General features: G+C 38.6%; 1 protein-coding gene across 9 annotated transcripts in view; it reads left to right on the top strand.

Annotated features, from left to right (window-relative positions):
• bcas3 (BCAS3 microtubule associated cell migration factor) overlaps positions 1-20,064 on the top strand; it is a 234,816-nt gene that overhangs the window by 82,158 nt on the left and 132,594 nt on the right. For 7 of the 9 annotated variants that reach the window (XM_026226469.1, XM_026226464.1, XM_026226472.1 and 4 more), the window contains 5 exons: positions 1,518-1,683; positions 2,126-2,226; positions 7,593-7,693; positions 10,286-10,488; positions 10,981-11,078. In XM_026226469.1, the coding sequence (XP_026082254.1) occupies positions 1,518-1,683; positions 2,126-2,226; positions 7,593-7,693; positions 10,286-10,488; positions 10,981-11,078 (669 nt within the window). The remainder of the gene's footprint in view (positions 1-1,517; positions 1,684-2,125; positions 2,227-7,592; positions 7,694-10,285; positions 10,489-10,980; positions 11,079-20,064) is intronic. The other 2 variants (XM_026226466.1, XM_026226465.1) reach the window with 1 other exon arrangement.

The raw sequence follows: 20,064 nt of genomic DNA on the forward strand, positions 1-20,064 counted from the left end.
TCACGTTTATTTCTTTTAATTTTGATGATCATAACTGACAACTAAGGAAAATGCCGAATTCAGTATCTCAGAAAATTAGAATATAACTTAAGACCAATACAAAGAAAGGATTTTTAGAAATATTGGCCAATTAAAAAGTTTGAAAATTAAAAGTATGAGCATGTACAGTTCTCGATACTTATTTGGGGCTCCTTTTGCCTGAATTACTGCAGCAATGTGGCATGGCATGGAGTCGATCAGTCTGTGGCACTGCTCAGGTGTTATGAGAGCCCAGGTTGCTCTGATAGTGGCATTCAGCTCTTCTGCATTAATGGGTCTGGCAAATCGCATTTTCCTCTTCACAATACCCCATAGATTTTCAATGTGGTTAAGGTCAGGCGAGTTTGCTGGACAATTAAGAACAGGAATACCCTGGTCCTTAAACCAGGTACTGGTAGCTTTGGCACTGTGTGGAGGTGCCAAGTCCTGTTGGAAAATGAAATCTGCATTTCCATAAAGATGTTCAGCAGCAGGAAGCATGAAGTGCTCTGAAACTTCCTGGTATACGGCTGTGTTGACCTTGGACCTGAGAAAACAGAAGCAGTTGACATGGCACTCCAAACCATCACTGACTGTGGAAACTTTACACTGGACGTGGATTGTGTGGGTGCACCGGTCCTGTGCAGAGAAACACATGGAGTAGACGTGGTGGGACTGTTAACAGCACGCTGTATACTTACCCCGGACTTGTGAGCGTCAGCCCGGGATGATTCCAGCGCAGCTCTCCGCTCTCTCAGCAGGGCCTGCCTCACCTCCAGGTCGCGAATCTGCTTCTACACGGCCTCGAGCTCGAGCTGCACCGAGTGTGCACAGCTCAAACATGTCCTCACCTGCAATCAAAGGTAGACATTCATCCGCCATTAAAGCAATTAACCGTGAGTACAGCAATGGTAATGTGTGTGAATAGAGTATTAGCAATGTAAGCACGTTTAGCAACAAACACCCTTGCTGATGCTAACGGGCTATAAGCTAATAGCGGACCCGGGAGATCAAGATAAAACTAGTGACAGCGAGGCGCTCTGATTGTTTTTATTGTAGAATACAATAGAGGGTATATTCACATGTTAAATAAACGGAAACGATGGTGTATAAAATTGATTTTTAAGTTAAAAATAGTCGATAAAAAGAATATAGTGGTGGAGCTCAAACGCAGTACAGACGCCAACAACAATTACCTATGGCTGCAACATGAAACTGCTGACGACATGCTAGGTCGAAGGAAGAGGCTCGATATTTGTGTGTTATAGTTAGCAGCGGTCTGTTATCAAGAAATAAAATAGTGTGTGAGTAGAAAGAATTCGTCCACACGTCACTCAAAAAAAAAATAATAATAATAATAACTTTTTGATGATATTCTAATTATATGACCAGCACCTGTATATGTTTAATTCTTTTTTCCTTTAAGTGGTAACAGATGTAACTGCAAACAACAAATCTTAATCTTCAATAACTTAGTCTTGACTTTTCTTCCCTGTTAGATCAGTCTCGGCAGGCTGTTGTTGAATCGCTGTACATCCTGAGTTGCTACGGAAACCTGGTGGAGCACGTGCTGGAGCCTCGTCCAATCAGCACGGTGCAAAAAATAGGCGACGACACGCCTCTGGAGCTGAACACCTGTCCGAGAGCCTGTTGGAATCTAGCCAGGTCTTGCCCCGGGGCTCTCAGCACCACACCTATTTACCTGCTTTTACACTTCACCTTCAGTCCGACATAAGCTCCTGACACGACCCACTGCAGTCATATCATTTACATAAAACAGCTTATATGGCGCCTTAATGAGGGCAAGCAAATAATTAACATCAACGACCCAGAGCTTAGTCATAATGCAATAATACTTGTGGCCAAGTGAAGAAAATGGAAACAGGCAGGGGTAGCTCTCAGAATGGCTTTCTGATCTGATTGTACATGTTAAATGATTGTATGTACTTAGCTGTATAGCTCGTGTGCCCTCATGAGACAGGAGAAATGTAAGGTCTGCTGGGCTGCGGAGAGTTTGAGTCCATTATAGCTCAGCTGGAGACTGTTATATACATCTGGCCCTTTGAAATGCACTTCCTAAATTGATTTCTGTGTTTGTTTTGAGTAGGACACTGCAGTGGAATGAACTACAACCACCTTTCAACAGCAACCACCCCTTGGTGCTTGCCTCAGACTTTGTGCAGTACTATCAATACCTCCTGGCTGGATGTAAGTATCTGTGTCTCACTGGAGATGTTTGTTTTTACCCCTTATTGGTGTATCACAACACGTAGAACGTTTAACTCCATTGCTCGTGTCTGCCTGTTCTTGAGCGATTGCAGATATATATCCTTTCCATTTAAAGTAGCAGTTGATGAAGCGCTTTTATTTATTTTTATTTTTTTTCATTGGTGTTGTGAATCAGGCCTTCGTCACTCACTAGTACATACATGCCCTGAAACTCATCATAGCGCCAAATTAACCCAGCATTCAGATTAAACCAATTAGTATGGCTTTAAACTCATGTAATTTAATAACAATTGCATAGCGAGCGCAAGCACTTTTGGTTGACGTATGAAAGGAATGCAACTCGAGGGCAGAAGGCTCACGGATGGCCACACATCTAATATATTTTGAATAAGTCAGCATTGTTGCGTTAGCTGGATAATCATAAACATTAATGAGTAATTAGCTGTCTGGGTCCTTTAGGCCAGGCTTCACATTTCTTCTCTGCCACTAAAGCCCAAGTGCTCAAAGCTAAACGGGTAGAATATTCTCTGGAAGTCGGTCTAATCACCATGCATGTGTCAGAGTGATGAAATAGCCATGCATGAGCAGTCGTGGCACTCTGCATGGATGCGGTCCACCAGGGGGCAAAGAAAGGCATAATGAGCTTGTTCAGTGCATTGATGCTAATGTTTAATTAAAGAAAGGCAGAGATCTTTGCATGGTGCACTTCTGTTACAGCTGAACCTCACCAACCTGATACTCAGGAGAGTATGTGCATATGCATGTGGACGTGTTTGTCCTGTGCCCCCGGCCCACGACGTGCCACTTTTGATTGCTTGCTGTGTTGTGTCGCACCATGAGTAGCAACCACTGATGCATCCAGTGTCTGAGGGTTTTCTCAGTCTGACTAAAATGGCATCTAATTTTAGTAGATGAAAATAGAATTTCAGTTCAAAAATGCAAAATATTCATATATTCTACACATTCATTTAAATGTGTTAACAGGAATATGTCTGTGATTGGGTTATTAACTATTCCTGACCATGATTCGTTATTTGAAAAACTATTTTAAAACTCTTTTTTTTATTTTTAAGAACTTGCAATGTTTTTTTTTTTTTATATCATAATGATGGCCTTTTTTGTCTAATTTAATTTACACATCTGATCAAAGCAACCACTGACGTATTCGAGTTTTCAGACAAAATTTTACGCAAACTTATTTTTTCTTGTCGTCATTTTTGTATTGAAATCATTTTTCTACTTCTAAATCATCAAACCCTTTATTACTAAATGTTTCAATTAATATATGTACTAGATCACTGAGGTCTTCTCAGCAATGTAGTTATAGGCAGGAAGTGACGCAACTTCTTTATGGAAGAAGCATAAAGAAGCCGTAGCTGGGCATTTATGTTATCAGGCTGTTGTTTTCTTTGTAATTACTTTGTTAAAGGCCACCTTGAAAGGGGAGAATAGAAAGAAAGATGGCGGAAGAGAGCTGGAGATAGCAGAGGGGAATCAGTGGCAGACTGTTCCCAGGCTCAGCGGTCTCAGAAAGGGGCGGGGTGCATGCCTTTACCCTCAGCTCTGAGGACTCGCAGCGAGCAGGGCTTTGTGATTGACAGCTCTGGTCTTGCTTCTAGATTGGATGACCTGGCTGATTAAAAATGCAGCATGTGGACGGTAGGGTCAGAGGAGCTGGAGCCTGCACGACTGGTGATAAAAGCAACCGTGGCGCCACTTCTTGGTCACTATCTCCACCTGTCCATCTGCCCAGCGTTAGGCAGCACTCGGGAGGGGGAGCATTACCCAACCACTGCTGATGATACCCAGATGATGGGTAGATAACAAGGACACGCTGGCCCAGCGAAGCTCCTTTGGTCCAACTGACAGCGCTCGGGGAATCCTCAGCTTGCGACATTAGCTGTCATTGAGCAGAGAGAGTGGCGGCGGTGTGTCTGAGAGCGCTCTAATGAATGAGCCCAGATTTCATAGGGAAAGGTGTGAGGGTTTCATTCAAAGCTGCAGGAAGGTGCAGCTCGTGACCTTTACCACTTACACACTGCATATATTAGGCATAATCTTTCATTGTATTGTTGGAACAAGTGAGCAGAACATTCCCAAATGCATCTGGGATTCTATAGCTGTCTTCAGAGTATACTAAATAAATAAGTTAATAAACTTTGTCTGTTTTTATTTTTTAAAAGTTAAACATCTGATACAAGGGTTTCCAAGTCCACTGATCTTCTTGCAGTTTTTTTAACCGAACATTTTAATTTGTATAGAATAGGGCCTCATACAGAATACATTTTTACTATACTGTAGATCAACCAATGGAAAAAATGCAGAAAAAAAGAATGAAATAATTGATTAGTTTATTATTTATGTAAATATTTAGATGTTTACATATTTTTATTAACATATTAATATTATCTATCTATCTATCTATCTATCTATCTATCTATCTATCTATCTATCTATCTATCTATCTATCTATCTATATGTGTGTGTGTGTGTGTGTGTGTGTGTGTGTGTGTGTGTGTGTGTAAATTAGTAAATAAATATACATATAAACATACATTTTATTAGTTTAGGAAGAAATAATAAAATTTAAATGGATGAATTAATTAAATAATTGACTCTTTTATTTTATAAATAAATTTATTTATTTATTTGTTTGTTCATAATATGGGGGAAAATAACAGCAGTATCGCAATTCTTCACACTCCTCGTTGATCATTTTATATGCATACACATTTATATGGCCATACACATCATTCATTAAAATAAAAATAATTATGAATTTATTAATTAATTAATACAAAATGTGTACATTACTAAATATCTAAATAATACATATTTACAAATTTACATATTATCTTTTTCACTTTTTCTCTTTTTATATAGTTATGGAAATACTTATAAATATTTGTTTATTTATTATTATTAGCACAATTGTAATTAGTATTAGTAATTTAAGGCGGGCGTACACGGTGCGAATTCGGATGGTCGGAAGATCGTATGTCCACACACACGGCACGAGTGAGTTTATCTGAAAATTGTACAGACGACATGATATACGACACGATTTTACAACCTGCGAATTCCAGAAGCAATCGCACGAAGTTGATAGATGCGTTCGACTTGAAGCAGCGCTGCACGCACAGAAGGATCACTGTATGACATTAAACTACCGAGAGAGCGATATGAGAGCACATATATCCAATGCATTCGAATCGCTCTCGGCGTACTTTGATGTCATACAGGTGATCATTCTCTGCGTGCAACGGTGCCTCAAGTGGAACGCGCCTAATATAACTGCTCTCGCTCTCTCATAACTGCATGTTAAATATTGATACGAGCCGTGACCGTTTCCTACATGTACAGGTTATTTTTCAGCAATAGGAAACCGGGACGTTTGGTTACCCTGTGTGTGTGTGTTCTTGTATATGGTTTATAAATATCTGAAATGGGTATTAAAATGTAAACATGGTTTGTGAGGACAATTACTGTCCTCTCGTAAACCAAATGGCTTTAAAAAATAATATACGGTGTTTAATATAAATTTTAAACATGCATTTTTCGTGATGGATAGAGGTAGTGTATGGGGATATACAGTATAGAATACCGTTACGTTTATGGAGAGTCCCTGTAAACTACATATGCGTGTGTGAGCGGCCGTCTTCGTTTTTCTTCTTCAGTGGTTTTGCTAGTTCGTAATTGGTCAACTTCAGATAAATCAACAAATCGGCTCGTACAACAGCACAAATGGCACGAATTCAAACCGATAGCTCACAAACTTTTTAGACATGTTTAAAAATTATTGGGAGGTCGGAAAGTGCTCGTAAGCCACTCTGCTCGGCTCGTAATTCATCGCAAATGATACGAGCCGCGACCATACGAGAATACGCGATTTCCACACGATTGAAAAAAATCGCATGCGAACTCGTATGACAGCAAAAATCGCACCGTGTACGCCCGCCTTTACTGTATCTGTTAGTTTATCAATTCATTAAGTTGTTTAAAATGGTAAGTGTTCTTTTATTCGAGGTAGAGTGGGGAAAATAACTACAGTAAAAGCATCAATGTTAACAAAACCTTGTCTGGCTTCTTTTTCCAGGTATCAGTATGCACACCGTTATGCACCTGAGCAAACATTATTTGACAGAAAGCTCACTTGTACATGGTTTGTGTGTTGGTGGCCAAAGCAAATCTGTAACCAGGCTGTGACTGTGATTCTGCAGGTTTATGTGGTCAGGGTCTGTTTCCTGTCCTTATTCTGTTGCTCACACTCTAACTCACAACAGATAAACTGCTCTTAACCGTCCAGGAGCCCTCGACCTCTTAAGCCCGGCCATTATGAACCCACTGTAACGTGATCTACAGAGCCTGCTACTGTTCTTACGCTTCAATTATTTATTAGTCAACACTTATTGTGCCCCTGGGCTTTAGATAGAGGGGAGGAGGAAGGCCAGAGCTTGATTGTGTTTAAGAGGTAACATGCTCTGGCTCTGTTCTGAACCATCAGAGGTCGGGAAGTCACTCTACGATTTATGTCCGCATAATGCAGCTTGCTGGGATAGCGGAGACCGTGATTTGTAAGTGGCTAGTGTTACTGTGATTGAGTGGGACGGATAGCGAGCAGATTTCCCCTTCAAGTGGAGGTGTCGGTGTATCTGTTACTCGCACAGTAGTGACTGCGGCAGGAACACCTCATCCAGTGTGTCTGAACACCTGGTGTGTGAGCACTTATATCTGCGAGACAGATAGAGAGAAGAAGCGACGGGCTCCTAGTGTCCTCCAGATGAGGGCTTGACATCTTTAGTATTCTCTGCTGTATTATGTACATTGGTAACAAAGGCATGTGTTTGCCTGGAGGTGGGAAGGGAGACCACTGATTGTGCACATTAGTCTGAATACTTGGCGCCGGTTAGCGAAGCCTCCAAGTGCTCCAGCTGTCACTGCCCATGCTGTCTCTGCTGCTGAAAGCTCGCATACCAAACCGCACTGTGAACACTTTTGTTGGCTTTCCACAGCCCAAAAATGTTAATTACCAATTAGGTGTTTAATTGGTGCACTTCTTACGGAGTCTTCATGGAAAGAGCTGAAGATTTTATTATTACTGTTTGCTCTTTATTGTTAGCAAGATGACCCATTATTATTTTGTGTTGTGTTGTTATATTATATTATATTATATTAGAGTCTTTAAAAAAAAGTGCACTGCATTTTATTTTATTTCATTTCATTTTAATATGTACGTACTCTGTATTTTTTTTTTTTAATAACACAAAAATATATTTTTTGCTCATAACTAATCTAAAATATATTTTTAGAACATAATTAATTAATTATTTTCTCTCTCTGTGCAGTAGCTCCTCCTGGCAGCCCTGGCCCCATTACTCGGCATGAGTCTTATGACAGTCTGGCGTCTGATCACAGTGGTCAGGAGGATGAAGAATGGCTCTCACAGGTGAGTCAGAACTCTCAGGCTCCTCCCATGGTCTTCATCTCTGCCTTGGCTTAACATTAACCCTAATAAACAACACTCAAGCTACACACATCGTTCAGTTCAGTGAAACACTTACACTTAATGCATCAGAGTTATTGGTATAAGTTATACACAATTTCTTGTGTCATTATCAGCTGTGCTCACCCAACATGGATCTTATTGCATTATTTTTTTTTTCTCCAGTTTTTGTCATCCAAACTATTATGCATGATTGCTTGATTTATTAGAAAACACACTTTATTTATTTATGAAAGTAACTGATGTTTTGAATTAGATTTTTATTTTGACTTAATCATTTATCTTTTATTTTGGGGATTTTGTCATTTTAATTCGATTTGTTTTTCATATTTCATTTAAAGTTGTTATATTTTATTTAAACTTTATTTCAGTAAATGCAGTTTTAAAAGGTTTAATTGATCAATAATGCCACTATTTATTTATTTATTTAGACATATACAGTGGGATCCAAAAGTGAATGAACATTAGGCAAAATTGTTTTTGTTATTTTAAAGTAAAAATGGTGTAAATAAAAAATATAAAAAAAGTTGCCTGGGTATATTTTTAACAATAGCCAAAAAAAAAAAAAAAAACATTGTAGATGTCAAAATTATAGATATTTCTTTTATGCCAAAAATCATTAGGATATTAAGTAAAGATCATGTTCCATGAAGATATTTAGTAAATTTCCTAGCGTCAACATATATATGTGTGTGTGTGTGTGTGTGTGTGTGTGTGTGTGTGTGTGTGTATATATATATATATGTATATATATATATGTATATATATGTATATATATATATATATATATATATATATATATATATATATATATATATATATATATGTATATATATATATGTATATATATGTGTGTGTATATGTTGATTAGTAATAAGCATTCTTAAGAAGTTAATCGCTTTAAAGACAGTTTACTCAGTTTTTTTTTTTTTTTTTTTTTTTTGCATCCTCATATTTTAGATTTTCCAATAGTTGTATCTCAGCCAAATATTGTCCGATCCTTATAGACCATACATCAATGGAAGGCTTATTTATTCAGCTTTCAGATGATGTCTAAATCTCAATTTCAGAAAAATTGACACTTAAGACTGGTTTTGTGGTCACAAATTATTCACAATCTCAAAACTTTATTTATTTCCTATTTTAAATGAAGTTCTTAACCCCAGATTTATAATCTGTTATCAGGCTTTTTATAAATTTTATGATGTAATACTCTAGTTACGCAGACGCAACAGGTCCAGCATGTGTGTGGCAGTTTTTGTGTGGCCTGACCGGCCCCAGCCAAAGATCTTAAATCTTTAGGTTGGTAATGCACCAGCATTAGCGACAGCATACATCCCCATCACATCCTGTCTGCCTAATGACACCATTAACACTTGCAGTGACAGCTATTGGCTAAACAGCCTAAACCCTGTTGATGGCTCTATTTATATGCTTTATATATGATTGTAATTAGTCTGCTTGTCTGCTGTGCATTATGGCAACATAGCATACAAAGCACAGTCCTCTGTGAGTGCTGTGGCAGCAGGCTGTGTGTAATAAGTGCTGTCAGTGTGGGGCAGCCGCAATATGGGGGGCTCAAGGCGAAGTGTGGAGAGAGTGCAGAGGGGGGCAACATCTGGCCATGGTCCTCACGAAAGCAGAAGAAAAGCCAGTCCCGCATCTGTTTCTCTCAGAGCTGTGTGCCACCGTTGGTGTTAACTACAGAGTAAAAAAAACCACACATACCGCTGGCCTCATTTGCACAGATGTGACAGGAAGAGGACAGAAGAGTTGACCCCACACCATGCTCTTTCAGAAGAGATGGAGAACTGAAGAGGAGAGAGAGATGATGGCTGGATGGACGGACGGTCTACTCCTCCAATCCTCCCTCTCTCTTGCTTCATGATGTTTGTGTCTTTCTGTGTCTATGTTAATGCGGTCCACTGGGGAGGAAGAGTGGCGTCTGTCTAACCTTGCTTCCTTTCCCCAGATTTAAAACTACTGGTCAAAATCTTATTGAATGTTATTATGAATATGAAATATTGTTATATAATGTTATTAATTATGTGTTTCAGCTTTTATAAAGTGTTTTTCAGTTGAGTTTCATGTATGAGATTTCGAAGATGTGCTAAATAAAACCGTTTTTATCACTTAATTTTAATAGTCATAAGAAATTTAGAATTGCAGATCATATTTTAAGAAAAAAATATATAATAATAATACATTGACCCCCAGTAACAATATTAAATAGTTATTAATTCTATTATTATTATTATTATTATTATTTATTATTTATTTATTAATTATATATATCTACCAATACGTAAACAAATTTTTTGCATTGGGAACTGTGATAATTTGCTTTTTTTTTTTACTGTTGATGTAACTGATGTTGTGTGAGCGGAGAAAATAATAAAATAAAAATTATTATTAAAAACCTGATTCATAGAATAAAGTCTTGTTTTATTCAGCTGAATATTGTGCATTTGAAAATATATTACTTTGCTAAAGTTCAGACTGTTGCAAAAGCAGTTTAATTGCTCATCTCTACAGGTGGAAATTGTGACCCACACTGGCCCTCACAGGAGACTCTGGATGGGCCCTCAGTTTCAGTTTAAGACCATCCATCCATCGGGTCAAACCACTGTTATCTCCTCCAGTTCCTCTGTGCTACAGTCACAGGGGCCCAGCGACACCCAGCAGCCTCTTCTTGATTTCGACACAGACGACCTGGACCTGGACCTGCACAGCCTCAGGTGCAGACACTAAACACACGTTCACACACAATGCTGCTCACATTACCAGCTGCAATCATCAACATCCAGTTCACAATATGACAGCATCGACTCATGTTACTAACCACAGAAATTCACTAAATATACATATTGACCATCTCTAGGCAGCACTTGTACAGTACAAACACTGCTATCTCTCTGTTCATCTGTCATTAGTTTTATTTTTGTCTGTCTGTCTGTCTATTGTTCATTTTCTGTCTGTCTGTCTGTCTGTCTGTCGTTTTTTCAGTCTATCTGTCATTATCTATCTTTCTGTCTGCTGTTCTATCATTTTATCTTTCTATAATTTCAGAATTTGGTGGTGTTTTTACAGCAATTATTGAGATATGTTTAATATTTGAATGCTTATTTCTATTTCACATTTCTAACTGTCGTCACTCACGCTGTTGTGGCTAATGTGTAGGAGTCCAATTCATAATTTTTGAACATCTCTTGTGTTCTCTTATGTTGCAGAATCCAGCCGGTGCGTTCAGAACCCGTTAGCATGCCTGGCTCGTCTCGCCTGGTGGCCGACCGTAGAGGCCAGTCAACAGTCATAGATACCGGCTCAGGTAAGACCACTGGCTGCTTATGTTTTATTTATTTTTTTCTACAGAATATGAAGCATTTGGATAAATTGGATTACAAAAAAAAGTTTCCAGTATGATGAATCCGCAAGAATCCTCTTTAGCTTGACTCAACTTACTTAGCACACTTAAATGCATTTAAACTTCACGGTATGTTACACAGAAATGGATACGACCTGGCTGAAAAACTATCAACAGTCTACATTTGGTAAATATTATTGTGACCTTTGTGTTAGATTAGAGGGATTTTGTTTGAAGGGATTTTGATTCCTTTTTTTTTTATTATTATTATTCCTCCAGTTGTCATGTTAAGATAATCCAATCAGCAAAGATCTGGTCAGGCTTGTACTTTTAAAAGGTTTCTCTCCATTTCAACCACCTTATGTGTAGATATATACAGTCTAAACAAAACAAAGAGAGAAAATCACTTTCAGAGGATTAAAGTAGTACACTGCGCTGTTTGCTCTTTTTCAGTCACAAAGTGATATTTTGCTGTGTATGCTTACACATATATATTTGTGCAGTAAAGTCTTTCATGTTTCATTGAAATCAAAGCACCACATTTGGCAAGCTCCGAAATGTGGTTTGTCAGTAGAAGGTAGGTCGTGTTGACTGTTGTGATGTTTAGTGCCTGGCCTGTAGACACACATTAGCTGCATCGCACTGGCAGGAGTTTTCATCTTTGAGATTGCACTGACTCTCTGCGGTGTCTTCAAGCGTACCTGATGTTCCTTTGCATCTAGTGACTTCCTTTCAAGAAAACGGTCTCGTCATCGTCTCACGTCGCCCCTCCTTTAAACCCTCACCTCTAAAAGAAAGAAAGTAACCATCTTTATCACTCAGCTCCCCTCCCTCTTTTTCTCTCTTCTCCGGCCCGTCTGGAGGAGAGCTGCCGGAGTCTTCTTTATGGGCCGATGCTTATCAGTCTGTGTGATTGCTCAGCTCTCAGGGCTTCAAGCAGTGTGGCGCCGCCTCTTATCAGTGCTCATCGCTTTGTCTTTGTGCCTTCAAAAGACTGCACAGCCCTGTTTATCCCGCAGAGCGCATAAGCACCTCCTCTACCGCAATGTGTCTCTCCAGTCCAGGCTGTCCTGGAGGATCTGATGCTGTCCTGTAGGACAGTGTCTCTGTCTTGTTTTCTGTTTATGCCTGGTTTAGGCTGTCTCACCCATTTGCCAACTTTTATGTCTGCTTGCATTGACATGCATTCTAACTAGTGAGTCCATGTAGACACCAAGTAGGCATTTTTAAGACAACTTTACTCCCTTAAGGCCAGCAATGGTTATTTCAGATGCCCCCAAAATTTCCCCCGAACTTGGTGTTGACAAAAATGTTGAATAATTAATAATTATCTAACGAAGAAAATAAAGAATTAATAATTAGTCATCAATTCATTTGTATATTAATTTTATATTTGTATTTGTATTTATAACAAAAGTGTGCATTTTATTCATTTTTTATTATACAATTATTAACTAACTAAGAAACATGTGGATGTGGTTTCTTTAAGAAACGAAGTTATTTACAAATTTGTCGAATAAAATAAAATGTCTTAAAATATTTTCTTATTTAATTTTTATTATTATAACTTTTAGTCTGGTCACATTCTAAGTCAGCATTACATGTATCCAGTGTGGAGAAGTCAGTCCCAGGATGCATTGCGACAGTCCCTCTGTGATCAAGTGTTGATTTGTATAAAAAGTTTTTATTCATTAAATACTTGAAAGATGTAATTAAATCATATTTTAAATATAATAATTAAATTAGTTTGATTATGCTGAATATGTGAATATACACACATTCTTGAATATGCTGTGTGTCTTTGTGTGTGCTTAAAGCTTTATTTGACCAGATGTAGACGGCAAAGCAGCCCACTAGGTTTTGCAACAGATCAGTGGTCTTTACATTGTAAAGTAAGTAAGTGCTTCAGAAAGATCACATGAAGGTATCACAGCCTCCTGGCTGTTGTATATTAATGTTACTGTGCTGTGTGTGTTTATGTGGTGTCCTTTGTGTGATATACCACCCCTAAGGGAGCTAGCTCCATGTGGCCATTTCTGCCGGATGTGTGTTCTGACATTAAACCCATCATAAGCAGCGCCTGTCTGCTTGACACAGCGTATCAGGAAAAAGGAAAAAATCTCACAGCCACTGTCTCAGCTTCCCAAAATCAATTGGAGATGCAGCCAGCATTATCGATACTCATATCTGGTCCCTGGAGCGTCACCCTGGCACTGCTAGACTACACAGCGCATTGTGCCAGAGAAGACAGGAGGCGCTTTATCTATTTGAACCATGAAGGGTGCAGGAATACAAGCCTCTTTTGATTGTATGTTGTTATGACTCAGTAGCAGAAACACCCCGTCATTTGTTCGGCGAGAGCACTTTTCCTTCCTGGCCCGGTTGTTATGTGTGTGGCGTGGCGGGGTGGCAGGGGCCTGTCGGAGATCGGAAGATGAGCGGGCGACAGTGCACGAAAGATGCTGGTGTGTTGTGAGTTTGCTGTCACGTTCTGGAAGAAACTTGACTGATAGATGCAAGTGTGTCTTGTGTTGTGTCAGGGGCGATGACGCGTGTTTTGTTGGTGCTCATCTGTTTGAGTGTACAGTATATTGTCGTTATGGTGGGGTATGGATTTATGAGTACAAATGTAACTACGTAGTTTTAACTGAAAACGATATACCATTTATCAGTTATCACTATCATACTTTTTCCTTAGTCTAGAATTTACCATTATGCATGTATTTTAGATGCCTAAATTGGTTATTGTTTTCCTCCAGAACAAATGAATTAATAATAATAATAAAATATTAAAATTATAATATATAAAATTTCTACCTTTTATCTATATTTTGAAGTTATAAAATCATTATTATAAATATCAAATCATCAAGAAATCAGATTTTGTAAGAATTTACACTTTTTTTTTGCGTATGAAGTAAGAAAAGTCACCAACTTTTCTTCAATTTACTTAGGGTGACCAAACATGTCATTTTCCCAGGACATGTTCTGGCCAGGATTCTATATTGCCTAAAATATCCACATTTTGGCTTTGTTTGCGTTCCGCAGACCAATTGTACTTTGATGTCAACCACAAATCTGTATGCTCAGTGCTGCTTCAAGTCGAACACTATATGTACATGTATTTGCATCGCTTTTACTGTTCTCTGTAGACCCCACCTTTTCACGCACCACGATTGGTCGATTACGTACAGTGTCTGAATGTTATTGGTCAAACGATCATTACCTTCATTAAGTATGAAAATGAAACCAAAGCCAAGACCTGGATATTTTAGGCAATATAGAAATCCTGGCCAGGATGTGCCCTGGGAAAATGGCACGTTTGGTCACCCTAAACTTGCTAATAAAATATTTTCCTTATGTTGGCACCTAAATATACCAGTAACTGAATGCATTTGGACTTGGATTTGGACATATTTCTGTGCTGGGTGCGATTGAAACGGTGGCCTGGTGGAACTTTTAATTGTAATAATTATATTATGTATTATTTAATTGCCTTCAGTTTGTTATTAGTACCACATATTTACATTTGTTGCATTAGTGCATTCATGTCGGTGGTCAGTGCTGATTGCTGTTATCACATTGTGACTGTAAATCTCACCGATACTTATCACCAGCAGTGTGTGCCATGTGTTATATCTACCACTCTCACACAGCCCTCGACTCAGGTACGGAGGGAATGTGTGTGTGAGAATGGCAAGACAAAGCCATCTCTGTGTTTTACTGCTCTTCTGTGCTGGTTATGCCTTCGGGCCAGTGGGACAGGCCTGACCGCTCCCCAGGTTTCCTCTCCCAGCATGACTGAGCGCTCATAGACCGGGCACCTGGACTCTACCTGTGTCCAGCAGTAATGGATCCTCACCCATGGTTTGTAATTACCAGGATGGGCATAAAGGTGGCTTGTTGTCAGAGATACTGTGCACATTCAAGACAGAAAGATCCTGATCACATGATCTCCCCAAACAATGAGAGGTGTTTTTGAGCCGCCTATAGATTGGGGAGCCGTTCCCGTGACCCAGCACTCTCCTTGCCGCCCTTGCCTGTCTCTTTCAATAGCGACTCGCCACCTGCCCCAGGCCCCCTCTCTGCCACACTCACTGACTCCATTCTTCTGCCCCTGACCTGGAAGCCCCCACCACAATACAGAAGCTGCCATGGACGCCTGGCCAGATTGGCTGATCTGACTGTGAAAGATGGCATTCTTATCATCGACCTACTGTCTGAAGATCAGAGGCCCAACGGCCTTATCTCATACTGGCATATCTTTCCCTCTTGTTTCTCTCCTCCTTTTTCTTTCCATTTTTCCTGATTTCTTTGTAAAGTTCCCTTTTTTTCCAAGTACTCTGTTGTCTTGACTGTATATATATATATGATACTGCCACAGCATCAGTAAAAAACAACAGCAAAACAAGGGACCAAAAGCAAGGTGTCAGTATTATTATAATTGTTTTAGTTTTTATATTAATTGTAAATGTGATTTTAGTTGTATGTAAAACAAGAGTTAAGAGTTAAGAAAAAAAAAAGATTATATATATATATATATATATATATATATATATATATATATATATATATATATATATTATTTATTTATTTTTGGAGGGGGGGTGTAAAATAATATATATATATATATATATATATATATATATATATATATATATATATATATATATATATATATATATATATATATATATAAACAGCAATTATTAAGATATCATGCTCTAACCATAGAAAAAAAAATTGTACAATCATACAAAACCGTAAAAATATTTTTTAGTTTATTATTTTGAATTTGTGCTGTTCACGTTTGCATTCTTTATTGAGCCAAGAAAGTCTCTCTCTCTCTCTCTCTCTCTCTCTCTCTCTCTCTCTCTCTCTCTCTCTCTCTCTCTCTCTCTCTCTCTCTCTCTCTCTCTCTCTCTTCCAGACTTGACCCCTCTACACTGTTTCTTGTCAGATCTTCCACTGTGTCTGAATGAAGGGATGCACATTTAAACATGCAACCTCTGATTTTGTCACAGCATTGAGAAATTAGGTCGCACTCTAGAGCCCCGACTTTTTGGTGTATGTGGCGCATTCTTGTCTTCCTGAATTCAAGAAAACAAAATGATTTGAGCACATGGTATTTGAGCACATTTTGCTATGTTATGTCCTAGTTTTTGTATTATAAGTTTTTATGTGTCTGTGGATAATAGTTGTTTAGCAGTGGGTTGGTATGATGGGTCAGTTTTCAGCCAACCAGAGAATACTAGCAACCACGAAGCAACATGAAAAAGAACATTCAGAACACCTCCATACAGTATTTGTGAACTGAGGACAGTGTGTGTGTGTGTGTGTGTGTTTGTAGTGCCAGGGGCGAGAGCAGCTGCTCTTTAAAGCGACTGAATGGACAGCAATGTGTCAGGCATCTGCTGTGTACTCACTCGAAGCTTTCACCTCTGCAGCATTGCAAGCCACTCCAGCACACTCGTACACTCAACATATGAATCCCCTCCTCATCATTCATACAGTTCTAAGCAATTCTGTTGTAAAATTGTGATATTAGGGTCAGTTTTTTGGATACTTTCCAACACTTTTGTGTCTGCTTGAAAACTCTCTGTGGTCATTGGAGGAGCCGGGTTGTCGTATGTGGGCTTGTTTGAGTGTTTTGGGGCATAATTGAGCACATCTGGTTGAGTGGGGTTAGATGTTGGAGTGCGATGAGGTGACAGGAAGGACATGTGCAGGCGTTGGCACTCCATGTGCTGTTAAGATCCTTGCAGTCATGATGGCAAACAGCAGTGGGCGAGTTGTAGACCCTTCTCACTTTGACATGAGTATATTGCCTGCTCTCAGCAGGATATCGATTCTAATGATTTGGTCACAAGGATCGACTAGTTGACCATTCATTTTCCTAGATTTTTACAAAATGTATTTTTATTACAAGTTATTTTTTTTAGCTAAAGTGCTGTGCTTTAGAACTGTAAAACCCTTTTGGAAAAGTTGCAACTTTAAATTAAGAATTCACAGCATTCTTTTATTTCTGTACAATATCAGTTACATATAAAATCTTCCAATATAAGAGATTTTTTATTATCGTTATTGTTTATCAAAATCAGTCACTATTGGATGTTTTTCAGCAGTTAAGGGATGTTAAATTTAAATATTTTTTACTGTTATATAAAGCTTACTTAACGTTCATTTTTAAAAGCACTAATTTAGTGACACTTAATCTTTAGAAAAACTCAAAATGAATATCTTTTTTTACACTATATATTATAATGTTGGTATATTGTTTTAGTTTATTTAGACATTTGATTTTATAAAATTTCATTTTATTTATTTTATTCGATGCTAGAAAAAATGAATATGCACTTTTCACATTGTACATTTATAATGTTGTGATGCCTAAATTCCCATATTTTTTAATGTATTAACAAAATTGATTTGAGCTTTTAAGTGTTTTTTTTTTTTTTTTAATCATTATTTAGACAAAATTTATTTTATTTTATAGTTCATAAACTGGTTTTCAGCCATAGCATTACAATCATAATCGACCCATCTCTATCTTCCATAATTTTTATGTGTGTGCATCCCCAATTTGACAGCCTTTGGCATCTCGCTCCATTTTACACAATATTAACATTTTTTTTAAATACTTTTACAAAATGCTAAATTGTGTCTTATTCCCTATAACTGCACCATAAGAATCGTGTCTGTTAGGGGTCAGGTGCACTGAATTATTGATTATTCAGATTATTGATTATTCAGGGCTTCCTAGAGATTATTCGGACAGTTGTTCAGTCACCCAGCCGACTAGTCAATTGAAAATCTAGTTTTGCACATCACTAGTAGATTCGCACATACTCGTCTCATGCTGCTGAAATGCCCCCCATTCCTCTCTCAGCAGTTAGGTCTCATCCTGTGAAAGTACATACTTGCTTCAGGCACAGTGTGTTCTGTCTATCTTCCCCACTGTGTATTTTTGTTGTTATGTGTGTGTGTGTGTGCCTGTCTGTATGCTCCTGACTGCCGCAGAAAAGCACAGCTCTTAGTTTGGGCCCGCTGTCCCAGCCTGCCACATCCGAGCATACAAGAAAACTCTGACGGGGGTGACAGAGTGACGGGCCCCCTCCAAGGTGGGGTCACAATTAAAAGCTAAGAACAAAAGCTCTCTGCACCGAAGTGTGGGCCTCGGCGACTCAACATATGCCCGCCGCTCCCAGCACAGCCCTCCAGACGCTAATGGAGTCTGACAGCGTCTCCGCACGAGGCGGCATTATCTTCCCCAGCATGCACTCTCACTCCATAATGTATTGATCGGGCAGCTGCGATGGTATTTTTTACACCTCAGAGTCGGCGCCTGATGTACGCTGCTTCATTGAGTCATTACGGCGAGCGGAGAGCGGCATGTAGAAAGAGCTGTTAAAAATGAATAGAGGATGAAAAATGAGAAAGCATTCCATCAAACCCCGCCTCTTCCCCGCCGCTCGGGAGACAGCAAGTCTGTTGCATTTGTTTGGTGTCCTTTCGATTGTCGTGTGAGCGAGTGTGTGTCACAGTTAATGTTTGTTTTTTAGAGTGGTGCTGTTGAATTCTTGGTTGGAAGACATTCAGAGCTGTTACTTTTCGGTAACTGCGCACATATGAAGTTTCACCTCTATTGACCGCATTACAGTTCCATATTATTTGTGTGTGTGTTTGTTTTAAATGAAGCAGCTAGTGTAGTCTGATTCCCAAACAAATCATTTGTAATGAGTTTTTTTAGTGAATCAAATGCATCCAAAGTCTTGAATAAAATTATTTTTATAAGTTGGTTCTTTTTAGTGAATCAGTCACTGTTATGTTGCATTTCTCCTTAGTGTAATAATCAGATTTCTTTTTATTTTTTATTTTTTTTTTACTCAAGTGAATCTCTAAAACTAGTTTGTCTTTACATGTATAAAACTTAAATGTATTTGTAAACTTATCTTATTGTTTGGCAATGGAATTTGTTTTTAAAGTACTACTTAAAAGTATAAAAAAATTGTTAATGGCGCTATTAAGGAAGTGAAAGTTGAAATCGCCAGAATCATTTTTTTGTTGTTGCCTGTAGTCAATAGTTCCTTGTATGTTTTTCACTTTACATGATAATAATATAATTATGTTTTGTATTATTTTTTTGTAGTCTCTATAATAGAATGGATGGTTTTAGTGGCCTCCCAATGGCTGATCTGGTAGTGACCTCATTCTGATCCTTTTGAGTGGGCATGTTGTTTTCGTGTGTGTGGAATGAGCTGCTGTTGAAGGATGACTGAAGAGCTGTTGACAGATGTGAGAGGTGAGTTCCTCTTCTGGAGGTGAGGTAATGTGACATGGTCCGAATCTCCAGGACAGCCCCTCCTCTCTCCAGGTGTGGAGGTGAGGTGCTGCGGGTCATTTCCTGTGCAGATGAGTTTCAGTGTGGGAAGATGATCTGAGCTCACCTGCCCACAGAGCTATCCTTTGTTTATTCATTTAGTGCCGCAGATTAACCCCGGCTGGCGGGCCATTCTGGAAACGGTATCCTGGTGAATGCGTGGAGGTGAGTAGCCTCTGCTTCTCTCTCTCCTCACCTGGAAATAAACGTCTGGTCATTTACGCCTGTGTGTTTCCAATCAGTCAGGAACGCCTGAAATGCCTGGGCCAGATTCCACAATAGCTTCTTCTAAATGAAGCCGAAGAGACATGCAGTGCTAGGAACTCATGCATGCTCATTTACTACAACTGCAAAACATTCACAATAAAAAAATAAATAAAATAAAAAAATTTCTATCGTTTCTATCGCACCATTAGAGTATCGTTTAAGTGCTTCAGCTGTATAGTACATACTGTACATGACTTGTGCACTATATTCCATTATATATTATTGTTTTGCTGAAATATTTAGCTTTTTTTTATGATTAATTTGAGCATAGCATTCTGTCACATTCGTTAATGGGAGTTAATG

The sequence above is a fragment of the Carassius auratus genome, chromosome 40, assembly GCF_003368295.1.
Source record: "Carassius auratus strain Wakin chromosome 40, ASM336829v1, whole genome shotgun sequence".
Taxonomy (NCBI): domain Eukaryota; kingdom Metazoa; phylum Chordata; class Actinopteri; order Cypriniformes; family Cyprinidae; genus Carassius; species Carassius auratus.